This window comes from Penicillium malachiteum (genome assembly GCF_028827825.1).
Source record: "Penicillium malachiteum strain IBT 17515 chromosome Unknown utg000003l:1.0-4950554.0:1.0-4952489.0, whole genome shotgun sequence".
NCBI classification, from domain to species: Eukaryota; Fungi; Ascomycota; class Eurotiomycetes; order Eurotiales; family Aspergillaceae; genus Penicillium; species Penicillium malachiteum.
The window spans coordinates 3,938,876-3,955,552 of record NW_026643096.1 but is presented as its reverse complement, the minus strand read 5'-3'; the positions used below and the strand labels follow the sequence as shown (position 1 = coordinate 3,955,552).

Here is a 16,677-nt window from a genome sequence, read left to right as displayed (position 1 = left end):
ACAAGAGGCAAATATACATATGCACGAGGTTTAGGCATCTAGAATCTACTTGAAATTTAGTTCGTATCTAAATGTATTCAGGTTAAAGCGGCAAGACCCATGGATGGAACTTTTAATGGTATTCGTGACCCTGTAACTAGGGCAATAAAGCATATATAAAAATGCTGTTCATGCAAATGAAAAAATGAAATGCTGGGGTTGTTCGTTTTGCGAAGATTCATGAGTTGTGAACGCTCAAATGCAGGCGAATCCAAGTCTACCAAAGTGGAACTGAGTCGGTAAACTCAGGTTCAAAACAAAAAATTAAATAAGAAAAAAAAACGGACGAAACGTTGTAGGCAATGGAGCTGCCAAGGGGAATGACGGAACGATCGACGAATTAGCAGAGGAAAGTTCGGACGGAACGGCGAGAGAAGTTGGGAAATACTCAGAAAATGCTGGAAAGCAACGTGAAAGTAAAAGAAATCGCAAAGAAAGAAAGAAATGCGATTCATCAGACGCAAAGGCTTGGTGGAAAAAAACCAAGCGAATGCATTATTGTGCGGGATAATATACTCCCGGCCCTGAGGGCTGAGGGTAATAAAAGGGGGTAGGTGGTGTCATCATACCACCCATGCCAACAACTCCTCCAGGGCCATCATGCATCCCATAGTTGGGAGAGTACATCTGATTGGCATCGTAAAAGTAAACGGTGCCACCAGCCTCATGAGCAACCATTCCGGGTTGAGATGGCTGCTCACCAGAAGGTCCCAGATGTGGTTGAAAGGCCATGGGTTGTGGCGCTACTCCCCCTGGAAAATTTGGCATAGATACTCCAGGTCCCATGGGCCCATTGAATGGACCATACGGAGGGTAGTAACCCCCATTAGGAGGATAACCTGGATAGTATGCAGCTGAGTAAGGAGTTGGTTGGAATGAAGGTGCATGGATCGCACGTTCGGGAATCTGAGAAAGAGGAGTTGCAGAAGGCTGACTGGAGCTCGGTCCAATCCCCTCATGACCAGGACCAGCACTGACACCAAGCGGTACTTGATGGTGGAAAGGTTGCTCGTGCTGAGGTTGAGGAGGGTTGATCGGGAAGTTGTCGGGGCTCTCAATATCTGCAACGGAGACTGTCTTCTTCGGACGAGGTTGATGCATTGGGATGGGAACATGACGGTTCTCGCGATAAGGAGGATGTTGGAAAGGTATATTTTGCATGGGTATCATAGGTGGCATGGTTCCTGGGGGACCCATAGGCATGACAGGGCCCGGTGGAAACATGGGACGTTGTGGCGGCAGACGCACAACCGGCTTTCCAATACTTGGCCGTGAGTAAGTCGACCCAGCGGGTGAAGGATATCCATCTTGCGATGACATCCCAAGGGAAGTCCGGCGACTGGGGGGAAGACTTGGAGGATACGCAGTGGGAAAGTAACTGGGGCGTCGTGAGCCACCGTACATGCTACCCGGAGCTCCACCCCCGCCTCGACCCCGGCCCCGCCAACTCTGGTTCGGGCGGAGGGCTCTCGGAATGAAGATGAACGATCGTTCCATGGACGGGTATATATAGCTTGGGGAATGGTTCGGGAGAGAGATTCTCACTGGCTTGTCACGGCGCAGGGGAGGTCGATGCTGAGGTAGTCTGGTATGCTGCTTCTTAGGAACAGCGGGAAAGGATTTGGGCTCCTTCATCCCCGGCAAAAAGACCACCACCGGCACGGTTCCGACCAAGGTAGTACTAGAGAAAGACCGATTGGGTGGAGAGGATCGGGGAGCAGTGGGGACAGCTGTGCCGGGTTGAGGTCCAGCGAGAGTCGTTGTCTCTTTCGGTGCTGGGGGATCATCTCCAGCGACAGTTTCATGGAGGTCATGCGCCCACTGTCCTTCACTCGCATCGCCCTTAAAAGAGTTCCTAATCAACATATTTAGCAAAATGCATGAAACGAAACAAGGCATTTGGTTGGTGGTGATGTAATCCGTACCTGCGAGTATTGCTATCCACAATCAGGCCATATGGCCGAGACTTGCCCTTGTTAGAACCACGGTGATTGTTCGACCCCGACCCTGGCCCCGACCCCGAGCCTTTCTCCGTCGAGCGCTTGTCATGTAGGAAGAACTCCCCTCGGGTTGGAACAAAAGTAGGATTCTGTTCCCTCTCCTTGGTGTTCTTCTCATGGTCTCGGCGCTTTCGGATAGCCAGGGATTCACGCTTCGGCTCAGTGGGAGGAGCTGATGGTGTTCGGCCGGCCTGAAGCTCGTTGCTTGGGCCCAGTTGGTCCAACTGAGTCTCCTCTGAATCCTCTGAGCCCTTGGGGTCACCTAGCATAGCTTCGGTGTCGGAGACAGTGGTCTTTAGGATCGATTTTGTGGGTGATGTGGAGCTGGGTCGAATGTCTCGTCCGTTGGTCTTGCCGTTCACTTGACGTGTTTCCGTCGTTGGTGCCTCATCTTCAGTATCGCTGCCCTCCACGTCGGCATCCTCATCCTCTTGGTGTGTCCCAACTGAGCCCTCGCTCAGAGAGTCGTCATCCAGGTCGCCCACTTGAGAACCCTCATCCTCTCCTTCATCGTCTCGTCTCTGGCGCCGGCTGGCCCCAATATGACGTCGGTGATGAGCCATGGCTGTGTAGATCGGCACGGAAGAGGTAGGAGAATAGTAAGGAAGGTTACTACCAAAGAGCGAAAGTTGTAGCTGAACCAGCCATCCAACTGCAAACTCTCGGAAGTTGGAAGGGAAACCGTGGAGCGGGTAGAGTAGGTGGGACTTAACTAGGATGGTTCAACCCAGAGAAGGAAAGAAAAGGTAAATGCGAAGAGGGATGAAGAGGATGAGAAACTACAACAAGCACCTTAAAAAAATAAAAAGAAGGTGCCCGGAAGAAAAAAGAAAAAGAACGAGCAAGGGGCAACAAGAAGAGAGAGAGCAAAATAGCAAGATATAACCGCAACAGGCATGACATCGCAAGAGACGTCACCCCAAATCGGGTTTAGTGGGGTGGGCGGTGAAACAATTCTGCCAGAGTGAATTACTACTATATATAAAAACAAACTAAACAAACCATATTTCAACCATATACAATTGTAAGACTTGCTTTTATTAACTTGATACTTATTATCCAGTCATTGTGGATCAAAATTTTTAGTAAAATATTATATGAATAAAACAACAAGATGTAAAATTAGCCGGCTTTTGCCACTTAAATAGATTCCTTGAACTTCTTTTAGACCTATTTAATTTATTTTGGGGTTTTCTTTGGAGGTGCTTTTTTCTTCTTTGCTTTTGTCAGGCGACCTACTTTAACTGTACGGAGTACAAAAGGCAGACAAACATGTACATACTCCATTCACTGGGAAAATCAATTTTCCACCCTCTGTAAATGCATCTTTGTTAAATACAAAGAATCGCTCTCTGGATTTGATGCTAGATATGGAAATTATGGGGGTTGATATAGTTGGATGTGCGTGGAAATAACATATATTACACCTTTTTCCACACCCACACAGCCCTAACATAATTAATATCGATTGGGAAATTCCACGAATATTGGGCCATAACTCGAGAGAGACTCGAGCGCGCCGCTCAGAAAAATTAAGATAAGCTTCTTGTTAAGGTTATCTCGCATCTAATTCAACGTACGAAATAATTATTTTGACCTATCACAGCGGCTATACAGAGTTGGGTTCAGAGTCGACGGACTCAAGACTCGATCTACAATGAATTTGTACCACATAAGCTTGTTTAAACACTTATAAAAAAGTGCCTATCCCAACTCTAGTCAGAAATGCCAATTCTGACAAATTCATATATGAATCCGAGATTCCATATGTAGTAGATGATATGTGGTGCCCCGTCCGCCACCCAGCCACCCAGCCATCCTGCATACCTTCTGCATTGTCATGTGTCACTGTGCACATATGTACTCACTGCTACCTGCCAGTGAACAGTAGAAACTCAGTTGCACCTGTAGATTAGTCAAGCTTTACCTCCAGCTATCACAAGATCACAAGAGTCAATCTGGCCATCTCTCTACTCCCTCGCCCAGCATTCAAATGGCAGTGCATAGGCTGACCAACAAAATGCGGAAGTCTTGGATTATGATAATGGTATCTGGTTCTCTGGATGCTGGAGGTCTGTCATCCAGAGTGAGGGAGTAAATATAAGAGTCCCATCATCACTTTCTCAGTCATTGTGGGGTTGGTGGAGTCGAACCCACAGTGCCACCTGGGACGGGCCGCATCTATCAGATCTCTTCAACGCAGAGGAATTATCAGCATCGATAAAAGCTGCCAGATCAGTCCATTTTCAAATAAGCGTCAAGGGAAGAGTCTGCAGTCTGCATTACCTCCTACTGCACCCCAAAACTCCCAATAATGAACTTTCTGGTTTTTCCTCCTGCTTACGGTCATCCTGCTCAAAATGGCGCGATCGCGGTTGGTCTTTATGCCGTAACTGGAGAAGTTGGTATCGAAGCCGGTACTATCGTTTGTGTAGAGGAGAATGGGCCAAGTAAGTGAGACTAGATATCGGGATATTCGTCGACTGGAGGGATATGAGGCAGTTTCAGAGAACGAGTCGGTACATCGATAACGGAGTCTGCGAATGAACCGGGGAACAATGAGGATGAGTGAAATTCAGAGGTATGACGGAGTTCGTTTAATCAAATCCACCGTGGCAAGATGTACTGTAGGCTCGTTGCTGATTCTGTCGGATATACTCATTATGTGTGATCTGTTTCCCATAACTACTAGATCTTACAAGATGCTTCTGGATTTTCATGGGTTTCAATTCACTAGCTATGAAGGTACAATTTGTAATGATATTTCAGTCAGTCTGGGTATTCCCATCGTCTTCCAACACTATCTCCCTCAAAATCCTCCCAGTCATCAATTTGCGTCTGAATCCATACTCTTTCAAGGCTCCAGTTCAGTGATCAACAAGAATGCAACCACCAGAGCTATCGCTCTTGCCAGGATCACTCTCGCCAGGTTTATCCTTTTGATGATTGTGATCATCGCCCTCGCCAGAATGCTTATCCTCGGTGTTGTCTTCAAAATTTTCATCACCCTCGTCTTCCGAAGCAGCGCCAGATCCACTTACAACCCGGAAATCCGCAAGTCTAGTATGAGAATGCCCACAGGTGGAGGCTCCACTTGCATGAAGGCCACCTCAATCGCCTGGGCACGGCTGCAGCAGCGAATCAAGCGCTCATTCTGAGTCTGCAGGTTATCCGTCAGGCCACGCGGAAGCCAGAAAGCGAATGTGTTATTGGAGAGGGCTACTTGGCCATCCTCACTCATGTTGCCAACGCGGTCTTGGGCATCATGCACAGAGCTGACTCCTGGGTAGTCTTCTAGCCACTCAGCGATCATATCGTTTCGGACTTGCCCCAGAATCTCACTCATTTTCACCTCTGCCAGAATCGAATCGATATCAGCTCCACTTCGAACGATGAATGTTCCGAGCCTATAAGAGAACCGTTAGTTTGATGTTAGAAGTAAAAAAGGGTGTCCTTGACGTGAGTCTTAGTCTTACCACTGAGTGTCTGCTGTCCATGGGGTAGATTGGCCGGGGACTTGACCCTCAAAGACCTCATCTGACTGAGCGGCGAAGAAATCAAAGCAACCGAGGAGACGGGAGATACAACGAGAGTTTCAGGAGGGTGCGAGTAAGTTAATCGGAAGAATCAGGGATTCGGCCTTGATCAATCCTTGTGCAAGGAGGTGGAGATAGATGTGCCAAATCGCTGCCTGTCGGAAAGATCCCCAATAAATGTTTGTGAGAACGGCTCGCCAATTAGTCTGCGGGCAAAATAATTCATCATAGAGGGTCATATCGGGAGAAAATCCCATATTCAGGTCACATAATGCCCCTTTCTTCTCGGCAACTGCGCGAGCGGTGGCGGGTACATCATGGTCGCTAGTTGTCAACGCGCGACTGCAAGTGTTGCGGACGATGCTTGCGGCATCCTCCCAGTCTCTTTTTAGGAGTATCAATGAGTGAGAATCATCGGAGTCGTCAGAATCGTCTATTCCGTTATCGCCCAGCATTAAGTCTTGGAGTTTTGTATCAGTGGTGTTCAAACCGGAATTCGTGAACTGTGGAGAGATGATGGGTTGATTTGGGGTAATGTTTCGGTATCGAAAACGAATGTTCTTCATGATCCTCGACTGTCCAAAAGTAAAAGTTGCTTGGGTCTGAAATTGGTTTCATTAGAGACTCCACACAGGCATTTGCGAATCGGCCCGCGCGGTATTTTCCGCTTAAACTTCGACTCATTGCATAGGCCTCATGCTCACTATCGCAGGCAGTTGCAACATATCGATTGTTCAGCTTGAAACTTTTCTTTTCCATGGTGTCACAAATATGTCCTGAATGACAGGCGCGTCATGACATTTACCTGAACGCCCTCTTTGAAACCTCCTAGCTTCTCATAGAGCGCGGTTGAGGATAACATCCGGCTGCCTAGTTCAAGTTCGCCCCGCTCGGATTCATGGCATAGGAAAATGCAGTTAACAATATCACCATTTTCGCTGGTCCGCTTTGCCTTGCCAATCCAAAATTCAGCCTCGTACAATAGTCGATCAGGTACTATCTGCTTCCAGAACGGTGGGCACTGCTCAAATTGCGATCTTTCGTAGATGAGAGTATGATCCCCATCGGGGCCGTATTTTCCAAATTTAATATCTATGTTTGCCTGCCCTTTGCCCTTCAGCCATTGGAAATGTTTCGTGAGGTCAAGGCAAGAGTAAAAGGTGTTATCTCCCCCAAATGTCTCGAAGGCTTTCGAAAATCCCAGGAAGTCGCTGAAAATCCAACCATCGCAAGGCCTTGTAGTCCCACAGACCACAAGTGTCGAGGTTCTTGACCGTTTTGCCTGTGGAGCCCCGCCTAGAATGAGCTGCTGGCTCAGGGCCTTTTCGGGATCTCGGGCTGGCATAATGAGAAGAGCTTTGCCTATTGAGTAAACCTTGAATTAGCTGAAGTCATAAATTACGATGAGGGCAAGCAAGCAGGGTAGGAGCAGTAGTATGAGAATCGAAACATACTTTTCAGAGCCAAATGCGTGTGTTAATGAAAGAGAAAATGGAGGTTGGTATCGTTGTAGAGGGTGTAAGTGAAGGTTGAGGAGAAGCTGTATGTGAAGGTGTACATGAAGGTGTACATGAAGGTTGAGGGGAAGCTGTGAGTAGAGAGTGGTATAGATGTGTAGGTAAACAAAGTCAGTAAGTGAGAGTAGACTGAGAGTAGAATGAGCTATATTTCAGATGAAATTGAGTGAATCAAATTCTATTTAACGACTAATATCTACTCCTTCTTATGGTTGTATCACGCTATTATATTAATTTTGATACTCTGATATGACCTTGATTTACTCTCAGATATGGATTCTAAAGAAATTGAATAACTATATCCATAATCCATCCCACGCCTTAGGCAGGCAACATATGGTGATTATCTCACTCCGAGTCCTGCTTTTCCTTGGTGACTCCAAGTAGCGCGCTGGTGCCATATCTGGTCCCATGCAGTGGAATGCAATAGGGTTTTCATATCTCGTTATAAATCACACAAGTCTCCTAGAAATCGGGGAAAAGGTGACCATATCTAAGTAGGAGTTAGCAAGGTGAGTAGACAAGAAAGACTCGAGAGTAAAACATAGGTATCCTCGCCCTCAATCCCGTAGTGCTCCGTCTCTTTGGGATATTTATCATATTGCCTCGCATCTCCCAACAGAAGGACCACTGCCCAGGTGGAAGAGTCAGAATTCCGAGATGACATGCGAAAGCAATATTTATAATGCAAACGAATGTAACGATATTGTAGATATAAACATTAGTATCTTGAGATTGACAGTAGTCTCCCGACGACCACCTTGTGAGTGGTCGCTGCATTATCGCGCCCTAGCCGAATCAGGACCGTTTCTGATTCTCACTTCTCCATAGTGAGGCCCGACTTCTCTGACTGCTTCGTTCAGGGCCACATATTGAGTCAGGGCCTTAGTTCTCTGTTTCTTGAAGGACGTTGGCATAGGGGTACCACTATAGAAGAGTATCCACCCGTGTGTTGATTCACAGGACCCTCAATTTGGCGATTTCTCTTCGCCTTTCCAATCCAGAACTCGATCTCATGCAGTAGTCGAACTGGTGACATTTGCTTCCACCATGATGGACATTACTTGAATTGAGCTTTTCTTCGTAACTGCCAGTGTGAGTATAGCCCTGGTTGTGGCCATACTTTGCGAGTTTATATCTTTGACTTTGGCGCTTTAGTCTTCCAGTACCTCGAAATGATTCATTAAATCAAAGAAAGACGAGAATCAACAGCCTCTACCGCGCGACTCAATCGCTGGCGTGATCGGTGCTGAATAAATCTGACGCAAATATAATCGTCGCGGACAGTAAAACCGGTTCGGAAATTTCCACGCACGGAGGGTGGGAAGTGGCATAGCTCCAGGGACTGACAATAAACTTGGAACCTTGGAAGGTATCTCTTGCTGACAGCCAAGTGGCCCCTAGAGTTCCCCTCATGGTAATTTTCTTTCATTCTCTCAATTTTTTCTCATGTTGCTCCTCACCTTTACATGTATTCGCCTCGTTCACCCTTCCGAATAGCACTTTGTAAAGGTTGATCACACGTTGCTTTTCCAATCCAGAGCTCGATCCCATTGATGAAGCAGTTGAATGAACTCATTGTCAGCAAAGAATTATCAACTCTTTATATTGGATGTCTCCACAGTGGTCTTTGGCCACCTTGAATGTTTTTGGGCCTTCAAGAGGCTGACTCTGGTCAGCTTGCTCACCTACCGACTCAAGATATTTGTATTTAACCCAGCCCATCGTGCCGCTGATGACAATCCTTATCCACCGGGTGTGGCGGGTTCAAGGTCAGAGCGGTTTAGTGCTGGAAAGACGCGCACGAATGTAAAATGCATATTGAAGACTTAGATTTGACAAGTCGATTTCAAGTTGATTGTGGTAATGGTGAGTATTCAGGGAGTTGACTAGCCCCTCCGAGCCGATGCTGTAGAATAGGTCCTCGTTGTTTGTTGTTGAATGGAAATTTATTCAAATATTTCCTCGCTGCCTGTAAACCCCTGGAAACTGTTGCTCTGCTTCTTTGGACACGGTGGCACTTTGCAGGACTAGGTAGTCTGAGCCAGGAGCGACCCTAGGTCATCGATATGAGTCTTAGTTTCCTTGAAGCGGGGCTTTGGTGCAAAGAATATATGAAGCGAGAACACACACTATGTACGAAGAAGGTTGAGTTTGGTAAAACTTGAAGGGAAGAGAACGAAAGCAAGATGAGAGATGGAGTAGGCAATGAAGTAGGCCCGGAGGGGAACTTGAACTTGAAGAACCTCAAATTGGAGTCCGAGTCGGAGAAGTGGGAGAATATATAGTAGTAGGAACCTCAAGATGTTGTATAAAAAGAGAAGTTCCAAGGTTCAAGTTGTACTATGAAAAGACTTCGTAGTAGTAGTGAGAGATATTGGAATTCAATGAAAATGACCCATGCTGATGTGTCAATAACTTGAACTTCAAGTTGAAGGCACTGAGATGAAGATCTCAGGAGACAAAGAGAAAGGACTGGCTTGAATGCTGGGACTCACGTAGATAGAAGGATCTTTCAATCTATTAGACAATCACAGACAGTCACTCTCTTTCCCAATCACGCATCCATCGAATTAGTCAATAAGCACGTATAGATGGTATAGGCCTGGGACTTCCAGGGAGTCAAGCAAGAGCAAATTTACCTTCCGAGTGTGACTTACTAGGTATAGATATATGAACTTGGACATCCATTGTGATACTACTAGTAATCATGACTCGGATTTCAAGATATCAATGATAGCAAAACCCATAGGATCAATTACGTAGATAGTAACTTGAAATGAAAAAAAATACAACACTTTTATTTCAAGAGCATTCAGGAAATTGTTTCTCTCCCAAAGGCTTGATCTTAAATACATTGCCACATCAATATTCATTGTAGACTGCAGAGATGGAAACCAGAATTTTGCCCGAAAACGCCATTTGCTATTCTAACCCAAAGAAAAACAGAGGGGAAAGCCACAAAGTACATGCAAATGCGACCAACCTAGTCAAAGTTGATCTTGGAACCTTGTCCCTCAACAATCGCACCACTGAGACGTTGCACGGTATCCTTGGAGTATCGAGACTCGTCAAACTCTGGCTTCTTAGGCTTGTATACTCGAGGAGGACGGCTCTCAGAACTGGTTTCACCTTCCCCATTCTCTCCCTTCTTTCCTTCGGCATCCTTACCGAAACGCTTCTTGTATCGAGTGGTAGCATCCTCAGCGAACTCCATACGCATACGGCGACCCATAAGCTGATTCACCCAGACCTTCCGCTGGAAGGGCTTCTTGAACTTGCGCTTCTTCTTCTTCTTATCGGCCGCAGCATCATCCGATTCAGAGTCTGAGCTATCTGAGGATTCCTCGTCATCCTCTGCAACCATCATGTACCCCTTGACGGCGATTTCCGCAGAAGCGATATCTTCAAATTCAACCCATCCATATCCCTTGCACTTCCCTGAGTCTTGGAAAGTAGCCATGTGCACATTGGCTAGGGGACCGCATTGGGCGAAGTGCTGCTCCACAGCTTCCTTGGTGACATCGAAGCCCAGGTTTCCAACGAAGATACGGCGGGATGGAGGATGACCGGGCTTGGCGTTGGCTGCATTCTCTTGGTCGCGGGGCTTGTCAGGTCGACCTTCGTAGCTCTTTGCATTCTTGATCAGCACTCGGCGACCTGTCACAAGCTGCTCACTCAAACCCAATGCCTCTTCCAAGGCTTCTTGGGTGGTGAAATCAACATAGGCGAAACCCTTGTTCTGAACCTTTCCGAATCTTTCTTGTCCCTTGGGCATGTTGATACGAGTAATTGTAGCATCGTCAAAAGTGCAGTTGCTGGTGAAGAAGGTGCGTAGATCGTCGCGGGTTACGGTGAACGCCAGGTTTCCAATCCAGATTCCATAATCGGAGCGCTTAGGGGCAGCAGGCTCCTGGTATGGACGCCTCTCAGTCTGAGGCTTATCATCGGTCTCAGGCTTCTCATTCTCAGATGCTTCCTTTGTAGGTTCGGACTTTTGCTTCTTTGCTTTGCGCAGTGCTTTCTTGGACTGCGGCTCGGGAGCAGTAACATCAATCTCGAGCTCGGGGCCGTCTTGAAGCTTACGCTTCTTCTGAGCGATATCAGGTGATTCAGACATGATGCAAATAGACCAAAAACCCTTTGATAGAATGTTTCTGGAAAATTCCCAGAAATTTTTGGTATTACGGAGAAAGTGAATTTCTCCAACTTCACTTTTGCGCCGGTAATTTTTTTACGGCCGGCCAGACCCACCTTAAACGCAGTCCGAGAGCTTGGCGCGCGAGACCAAGAACCTCGATTCATTGTTAATCCCTCGACTTCCTTTCTTCTTATCATCCATCCAACATCTTATATTTCTTCGCGATGGCGCAAGAGTCAAAAGATTCCGGGCCTGTGTCTGAAACACTCCCCGATGCTCCAGCTCCTGCAAAACCGTCGGTCAAGTCGTTCAAGCAAGTTCCTTGGTTCTCGAGACCCGGCAAAGAAACACAGGACTAACACCGCATCTAGGAAGAAGTATGCGAAATTGAAATTGAAGTTTGAGCTCGCCTTACGAGAGAGCGAGAGCTTAATCCGCGAAGAGCTCCGAATTGAAGACTTATCCAAGCGAATTCAGGAACAGAACGAGTATGTCATGCGAGCCCTATGAACCGGAAGTCTTCTACCCGAAACCGATCAAGGTTGACTAACTTTCTTTCCCCTAATAGCCAACTACTCGAGGTGCTTATGGAATTTAATGAGAGCATTCATGTCCCATCTTCATTGCGATACGACCTGAATCTACCCGATGATCCTCCTCCCCTGCACGCAGCCGAACAAGAGATCACTCCCCTTGTCAATGACGAGACCCTTGCCCGAACAGCACTGAAAGAGGCTAAATCCGGATTGGCCAGTGGAAGCCTTTCTCCCAGTGCTTACCGTCAAGTGGAAGAAAGCATCAAGCGGAACAAGGCATTCGCACCGGGTATCAAATACAGCGATCTCCTTAAGATACAACACAGCGGAATGAAGGCTCCAGGAAATGGGTCAAAAGAGGCAGATGCCTTGGACCACAAGCTTGGATATATGACACCAGAGCACGAGGCCGACTTCTATTTAGCCCTCGATGCTAAACTTGGAGATGAGGCCGCAGAAACACGTCTTGCGCGCATGCCAAATCCACCAACATTCGCGGAACGAGAGAAAGAGGCCTCAATGCGAAATCCTGCATCTGTTTTCAACTGGCTGCGCCGTAACCAACCCCATACTCTACAAGAGCACGAAGCTACATCGGATAAGTCTGCGCGGCCCGCCAATTCCAGATCATCTAAACGTGCACCTGCACCGCGCAAGGAAGAAGATACTATCGATGAAGATGGTGCGGAAGTAGAGCCTACTCCAAAGGGGAAGCGCAAGCGGGATGATGATACCGGATATCGCCCCAAGGGTGGAAGCAGCCGATCTAAGAAGAAGAAGGAGGATGCAACGCCGCGCAACTCCAAGAAGGCCTAGGCAAGACGAGCCTGTCCACATTCATTTTCCTACTTTTTTACAGTGTATTACTATGGCAAATTATGCGACTTAGAACGCATGCAAGCTCATATCTCATGATTGCAATCTGGGGAGAGCATTTACGACTTGAATTTCTTTCCCTCGTGATTTCTTCTGTTTTTATCAATAATAGTGCATACTGATCTATGAATCTATTCAATTTTTTATAAACGCATGAGTTGAAAACGATGTAGACTGCCAAACAGTTCCTCCATTTATTAATCTATTTCAACAAGACTACTCGTATAAGCTATGAATTTATAGTATTTACTAGTTAGCATGTACATAGTTGCTAGTGGTGGATCTTGGAGATCGAGTGGAGACAGTCACGTGGAACAAAAAGTCTCGGTGCTCGAAGCTTTAATTCTCACCCACTTCCACACCATCTCAGATCGATCTCAACCCTCACACAATGGCCATTACAATTTTACCTCCCGTGGTAGAGGATCTTGGTCCCTACCAAGCCTACTCTGAATCCGACGACTCCATGTCCGATATCTCCGACTCAGACGTTGACATGGACAGCGCTTCTCGACCACAGAAGCGGACCCGCATGTCTAAGAAGCTCGGAGATGGAGTTGTGATACCTGGTCAAGTTGTGACCGATGATCCCCAATGGATGAGGTAGGGTACTCTATTCTTGCTATCTGCGAAGAATTGAAGTTTCAAGCGGGGCACGATTGTACCAATCCAAGAGGACATAACCAACTAACACAACTTCAACAGAGGTCACGGAACTTACATCAATCCACTTTCCACATCTATCATCGCCACGGTCGCCGGTAACGTTGAAAAGACCAACAAGCTTCTGTCAGTGCGTCCTTTGCGCGCGCGGTACAACCCCGAAATCGGTGATTTGGTCGTCGGCCGCATTGTCGAAGTGCAATCAAAACGATGGAAGGTCGATATCGCCGCTCCCCTCCTCGCTCAACTTCCTCTTTCCGCGATCAACTTGCCCGGTGGTATTCTACGACGACGAACCAGCACTGACGAGCTTCAAATCCGGACTTTTTTCAGCGAAGGTGACTTGGTGATCGCCGAAGTGCAAAGCGTGCACCAGGATGGATCTGCGTCGTTACATACCCGCTCGCTGGAGTACGGTAAATTGAGAAATGGTGTTTTCCTGGCTGTTACAGGTACTGGAGGGAGTAAAGCCGGCTCGAGCTCCAAGGGTGGCTCGAAGTCTTCGTCCGCGGTTCCCGGGGCTATTCCAGGCATTGGAGGCGTTGTTCGATCTCGGCGACAGCGTTGGAGCTTGATTGCGGAAAATGGTGGTGGTGAGATTGATGTGGTTCTTGGTGTGAATGGGTACATTTTCATTTCGAAGCATGTGGACAATGCTGCTGCTATGGCGAATACCGACGTTTCACATAACCGTATGGAGGAACTGGTCTCTAGCACTATCTACTCCAGTCAGAATGATGACATCCCCATGCAGACTCGACGGGAGATTTCGCGATTGAGCCAGAGCATTCAAGTACTGGTTCAGCATGGCGTGCGTGTGGACGAGGATACTGTGACGAAGGCATACCGTGCCAGTTTGCAGGTTGATATTGAAATGGGTGATGATGATGACGAGGAAGATGAGGGTCGGGAATACTTGGAAGGCAGCAAAGCTCGACAGATTATCGAGATAGTTTTGCACGGGAAATGAGTATGAGCTATATAGTTCATACTTGGATTCAAGGTTCTATGTATGGTTTAAGAATAGAGAATGTACGATACCCCAGCAAGCTATGAGCAATATGGCCTGATTGAGTCAAGAGAGATATTCCATATGTATTCATACTACATTAATGTAGACCTCGGGGATAATAATAATATTTTTTTATTGTATTAGTATGAATAAATGCAGTATATAGTACTTTATACTGTGTCAAGCCCCCGCAGTGTCAGCAATATAATTTTGACATGTGATTGGTAGTCTTGACCTAATTAGTAACAAGTGTCTACCACACTAAACCTAATCAGGATAATGGGGATCACGGGAAAATCGAAGTTAATGATCCCAAACTTTTAAGTGAATGAAATCTCTCTTATTTCCTTCACTGACTCTTCATTCACTCCCATGTCCTTTTTGAACGATGTGCGATCTCTACTTTTTAAATCTCTTCTCTTCTCCTTTTACCATAGCTCCGTTCCAATAGGATAAATCTCTTAACTTTTCAACTTCCTCACCTTTCTTCTATTCTCTTTTTTTTTTCAGAAAAATAAACCACTTATCTCTTCTCAACCTTCATCATGCCTGACCTTCGTCGTCAGATCTTTGAGAGCGGCAAGACCGTCTCTCGCAAGGCTGCTTCTCGTGAGGCATCGCGTACCAACTCGCTCGCAAGCTCGAAGCAAACTTCCCGCCAGTCATCCCGTGCTGCAAGCCGTCAGCCATCTGATGATGAGGACTCGGGCTCCCTTTCTGATGAGACCGCCATGAGGTGAGTACCTTTTAGCCCTATGTTTCATATCTATTTTCCTCGCATACACTTTTTTTTTTCTGTGTGCATTTCCAAGTTATCCCCACAGTCCCACTCCGTGGCGGGATGATGTCACCGCCGTCGAGGCTTTTTATTTTTTTTTCCCTTGCATGTGTTAGGGCAACGCATTGACCAGGAATCCCTACAGTATCGGATCCCTCGACGACGAGAACCCTGAACAGGATAATGTCGACTGGCCTACTGAGCTCGCCGAGCGCATTGATGAAATTCTTGACCGCAAGCGCTCCAGCGTTCAGGGTCGTGAGGAGGCCTTGACTGCCTTCTGCCGTCTGACCAAGTATCACTTGGCCGAGGACGTGGTCCGTGTCTTCGCCAGTGAGCTGTTGGTTGCGTTCTGCAAGAGCGTCCGAACTGAATCCAGCGTCGTGGAGACAACCCAGGCTCTGCGCGCCATTGAACTGCTTGCGATTACTACCAACGACGACAAGACCTACGAGAACACTGAGCCGCTCATTACCCGTACCATTCGCGACTCCACCTCCAACGCAGTTAAAGCTGCCGCCATCCACTGCCTTGGCGCTTGCACCATTTTCGGTGGCGCTGGTGAAGATGGCATCCTCGACCAGATGACCTTCCTCTTGGATGTTGTCGCTTCTGATGGACAGTCTATCGATGCCCCCGACGACGCCACTAATGTGACAGCTGCACTCCAGGTTTGGGGATTCCTGGCCACTGAAATCGACGACTTCGAAGCCGACAGCGAGGAGGCCGCTCAAATCTTCATCGACCAGCTTGACAGCGGTGACTCCGGCGTGCAGGTCGCAGCTGGCGAGAATCTCGCCTTGCTCTACGAAAAGAGCTACACTCCCCAGGAGGATGGCGAGCCCAACGACGACGAAGAAGAATCCGAGGAGAGTGATGAGCACGAGCAAATGAGCAACGGACCCAAGCTCGTCAAGCGCTACAACGCCTACCACAACACTCCCGAGCTCGAGCGCCAGCTAAAGGCTCTGGCCCACATCCACACCAAGCGCATCAGCAAGCGCGACAAGAAGTCTCTCCACAGCAACTTTGCTTCCATTCTTAACACCGTTGAGAACCCGCGCCGTGGCCCGCGCTACAACACTGCTATTGATCAGGACACCGACCGCCACTATGGCAGCACCTTGACCGTCAAGATCGGCAAGCATGGTATTATGAGCATCGATCGCTGGTGGAAGTGGGTTCGCCTGACTGCCTTGCGTCGCATCCTGCAGGGTGGATTCGCCGAGCACTATTTCCAGGGTAACCGTGCTGTTCTGGATAACTTGCCTGTGATGCTCCGAACCGCTGGTCGATCTGGAGATCGCGAGAGTGCCAAGAAGGCTGCTAAGGTGCGCAACAGCCACACCTCGCGCCGCTGGACTGCTCCACAATCCGATGATGAGGACTAAAATCACCATGAGGTGGTTCGATTTCTTCGACTTCTTCCATTTTTTTTTTTAATTTTTGAATCCTCAAATTCCCCCATTTTTTATTTTCATGTCGCTCCTTTATGGTCTATCTATTTCCTGTTGGATCTGCCTCTTTTTTCTGTCGCTTCTGCGCCTGTCGTTCCTTAAGGAACTATGAGGCTTCTCTT

General features: G+C 47.5%; 8 protein-coding genes across 8 annotated transcripts; 4 read left to right on the top strand and 4 right to left on the bottom strand.

Moving 5' to 3' along the window:
* Nucleotides 1-534: 534 nt before the first annotated feature.
* On the bottom strand, nucleotides 535-2,602 carry N7483_007799 (uncharacterized protein; the record flags this gene model as incomplete). The annotated part of the gene is made up of 2 exons (XM_057091236.1): nucleotides 535-1,894; nucleotides 1,965-2,602. 2 exons carry the CDS (start codon nucleotides 2,600-2,602, stop codon nucleotides 535-537), a joined length of 1,998 nt encoding a protein of 665 aa, XP_056945977.1.
* Nucleotides 2,603-4,353: 1,751 nt separating this feature from the next.
* Nucleotides 4,354-5,197, top strand: N7483_007798 (uncharacterized protein; the record flags this gene model as incomplete). The annotated part of the gene is made up of 2 exons (XM_057091235.1): nucleotides 4,354-4,489; nucleotides 4,809-5,197. The coding sequence occupies 2 exons, from the start codon at nucleotides 4,354-4,356 to the stop codon at nucleotides 5,195-5,197; spliced, it is 525 nt and encodes a 174-aa protein (XP_056945976.1).
* Nucleotides 5,198-5,634: 437 nt separating this feature from the next.
* Nucleotides 5,635-6,141, bottom strand: N7483_007797 (uncharacterized protein; the record flags this gene model as incomplete). The annotated part of the gene is made up of 1 exon (XM_057091234.1): nucleotides 5,635-6,141. The coding sequence occupies one exon, from the start codon at nucleotides 6,139-6,141 to the stop codon at nucleotides 5,635-5,637; it is 507 nt and encodes a 168-aa protein (XP_056945975.1).
* A 197-nt stretch (nucleotides 6,142-6,338) lies between these two features.
* N7483_007796 (uncharacterized protein) lies at nucleotides 6,339-6,920 on the bottom strand (the record flags this gene model as incomplete). Its single annotated transcript, XM_057091233.1, has 1 exon — nucleotides 6,339-6,920. One exon carries the CDS (start codon nucleotides 6,918-6,920, stop codon nucleotides 6,339-6,341), a length of 582 nt encoding a protein of 193 aa, XP_056945974.1.
* Nucleotides 6,921-10,078: 3,158 nt separating this feature from the next.
* On the bottom strand, nucleotides 10,079-11,212 carry N7483_007795 (putative RNA binding protein Rnp24; the record flags this gene model as incomplete). The annotated part of the gene is made up of 1 exon (XM_057091232.1): nucleotides 10,079-11,212. The coding sequence occupies one exon, from the start codon at nucleotides 11,210-11,212 to the stop codon at nucleotides 10,079-10,081; it is 1,134 nt and encodes a 377-aa protein (XP_056945973.1).
* A 245-nt stretch (nucleotides 11,213-11,457) lies between these two features.
* N7483_007794 (uncharacterized protein) lies at nucleotides 11,458-12,585 on the top strand (the record flags this gene model as incomplete). The annotated part of the gene is made up of 3 exons (XM_057091231.1): nucleotides 11,458-11,558; nucleotides 11,605-11,721; nucleotides 11,802-12,585. 3 exons carry the CDS (start codon nucleotides 11,458-11,460, stop codon nucleotides 12,583-12,585), a joined length of 1,002 nt encoding a protein of 333 aa, XP_056945972.1.
* A 451-nt stretch (nucleotides 12,586-13,036) lies between these two features.
* Nucleotides 13,037-14,278, top strand: N7483_007793 (exosome non-catalytic core subunit RRP4; the record flags this gene model as incomplete). The annotated part of the gene is made up of 2 exons (XM_057091230.1): nucleotides 13,037-13,248; nucleotides 13,351-14,278. The coding sequence occupies 2 exons, from the start codon at nucleotides 13,037-13,039 to the stop codon at nucleotides 14,276-14,278; spliced, it is 1,140 nt and encodes a 379-aa protein (XP_056945971.1).
* A 587-nt stretch (nucleotides 14,279-14,865) lies between these two features.
* Nucleotides 14,866-16,489, top strand: N7483_007792 (IFRD domain-containing protein; the record flags this gene model as incomplete). Its single annotated transcript, XM_057091229.1, has 2 exons — nucleotides 14,866-15,056; nucleotides 15,244-16,489. 2 exons carry the CDS (start codon nucleotides 14,866-14,868, stop codon nucleotides 16,487-16,489), a joined length of 1,437 nt encoding a protein of 478 aa, XP_056945970.1.
* Between the last annotated feature and the right edge of the window lie 188 nt (nucleotides 16,490-16,677).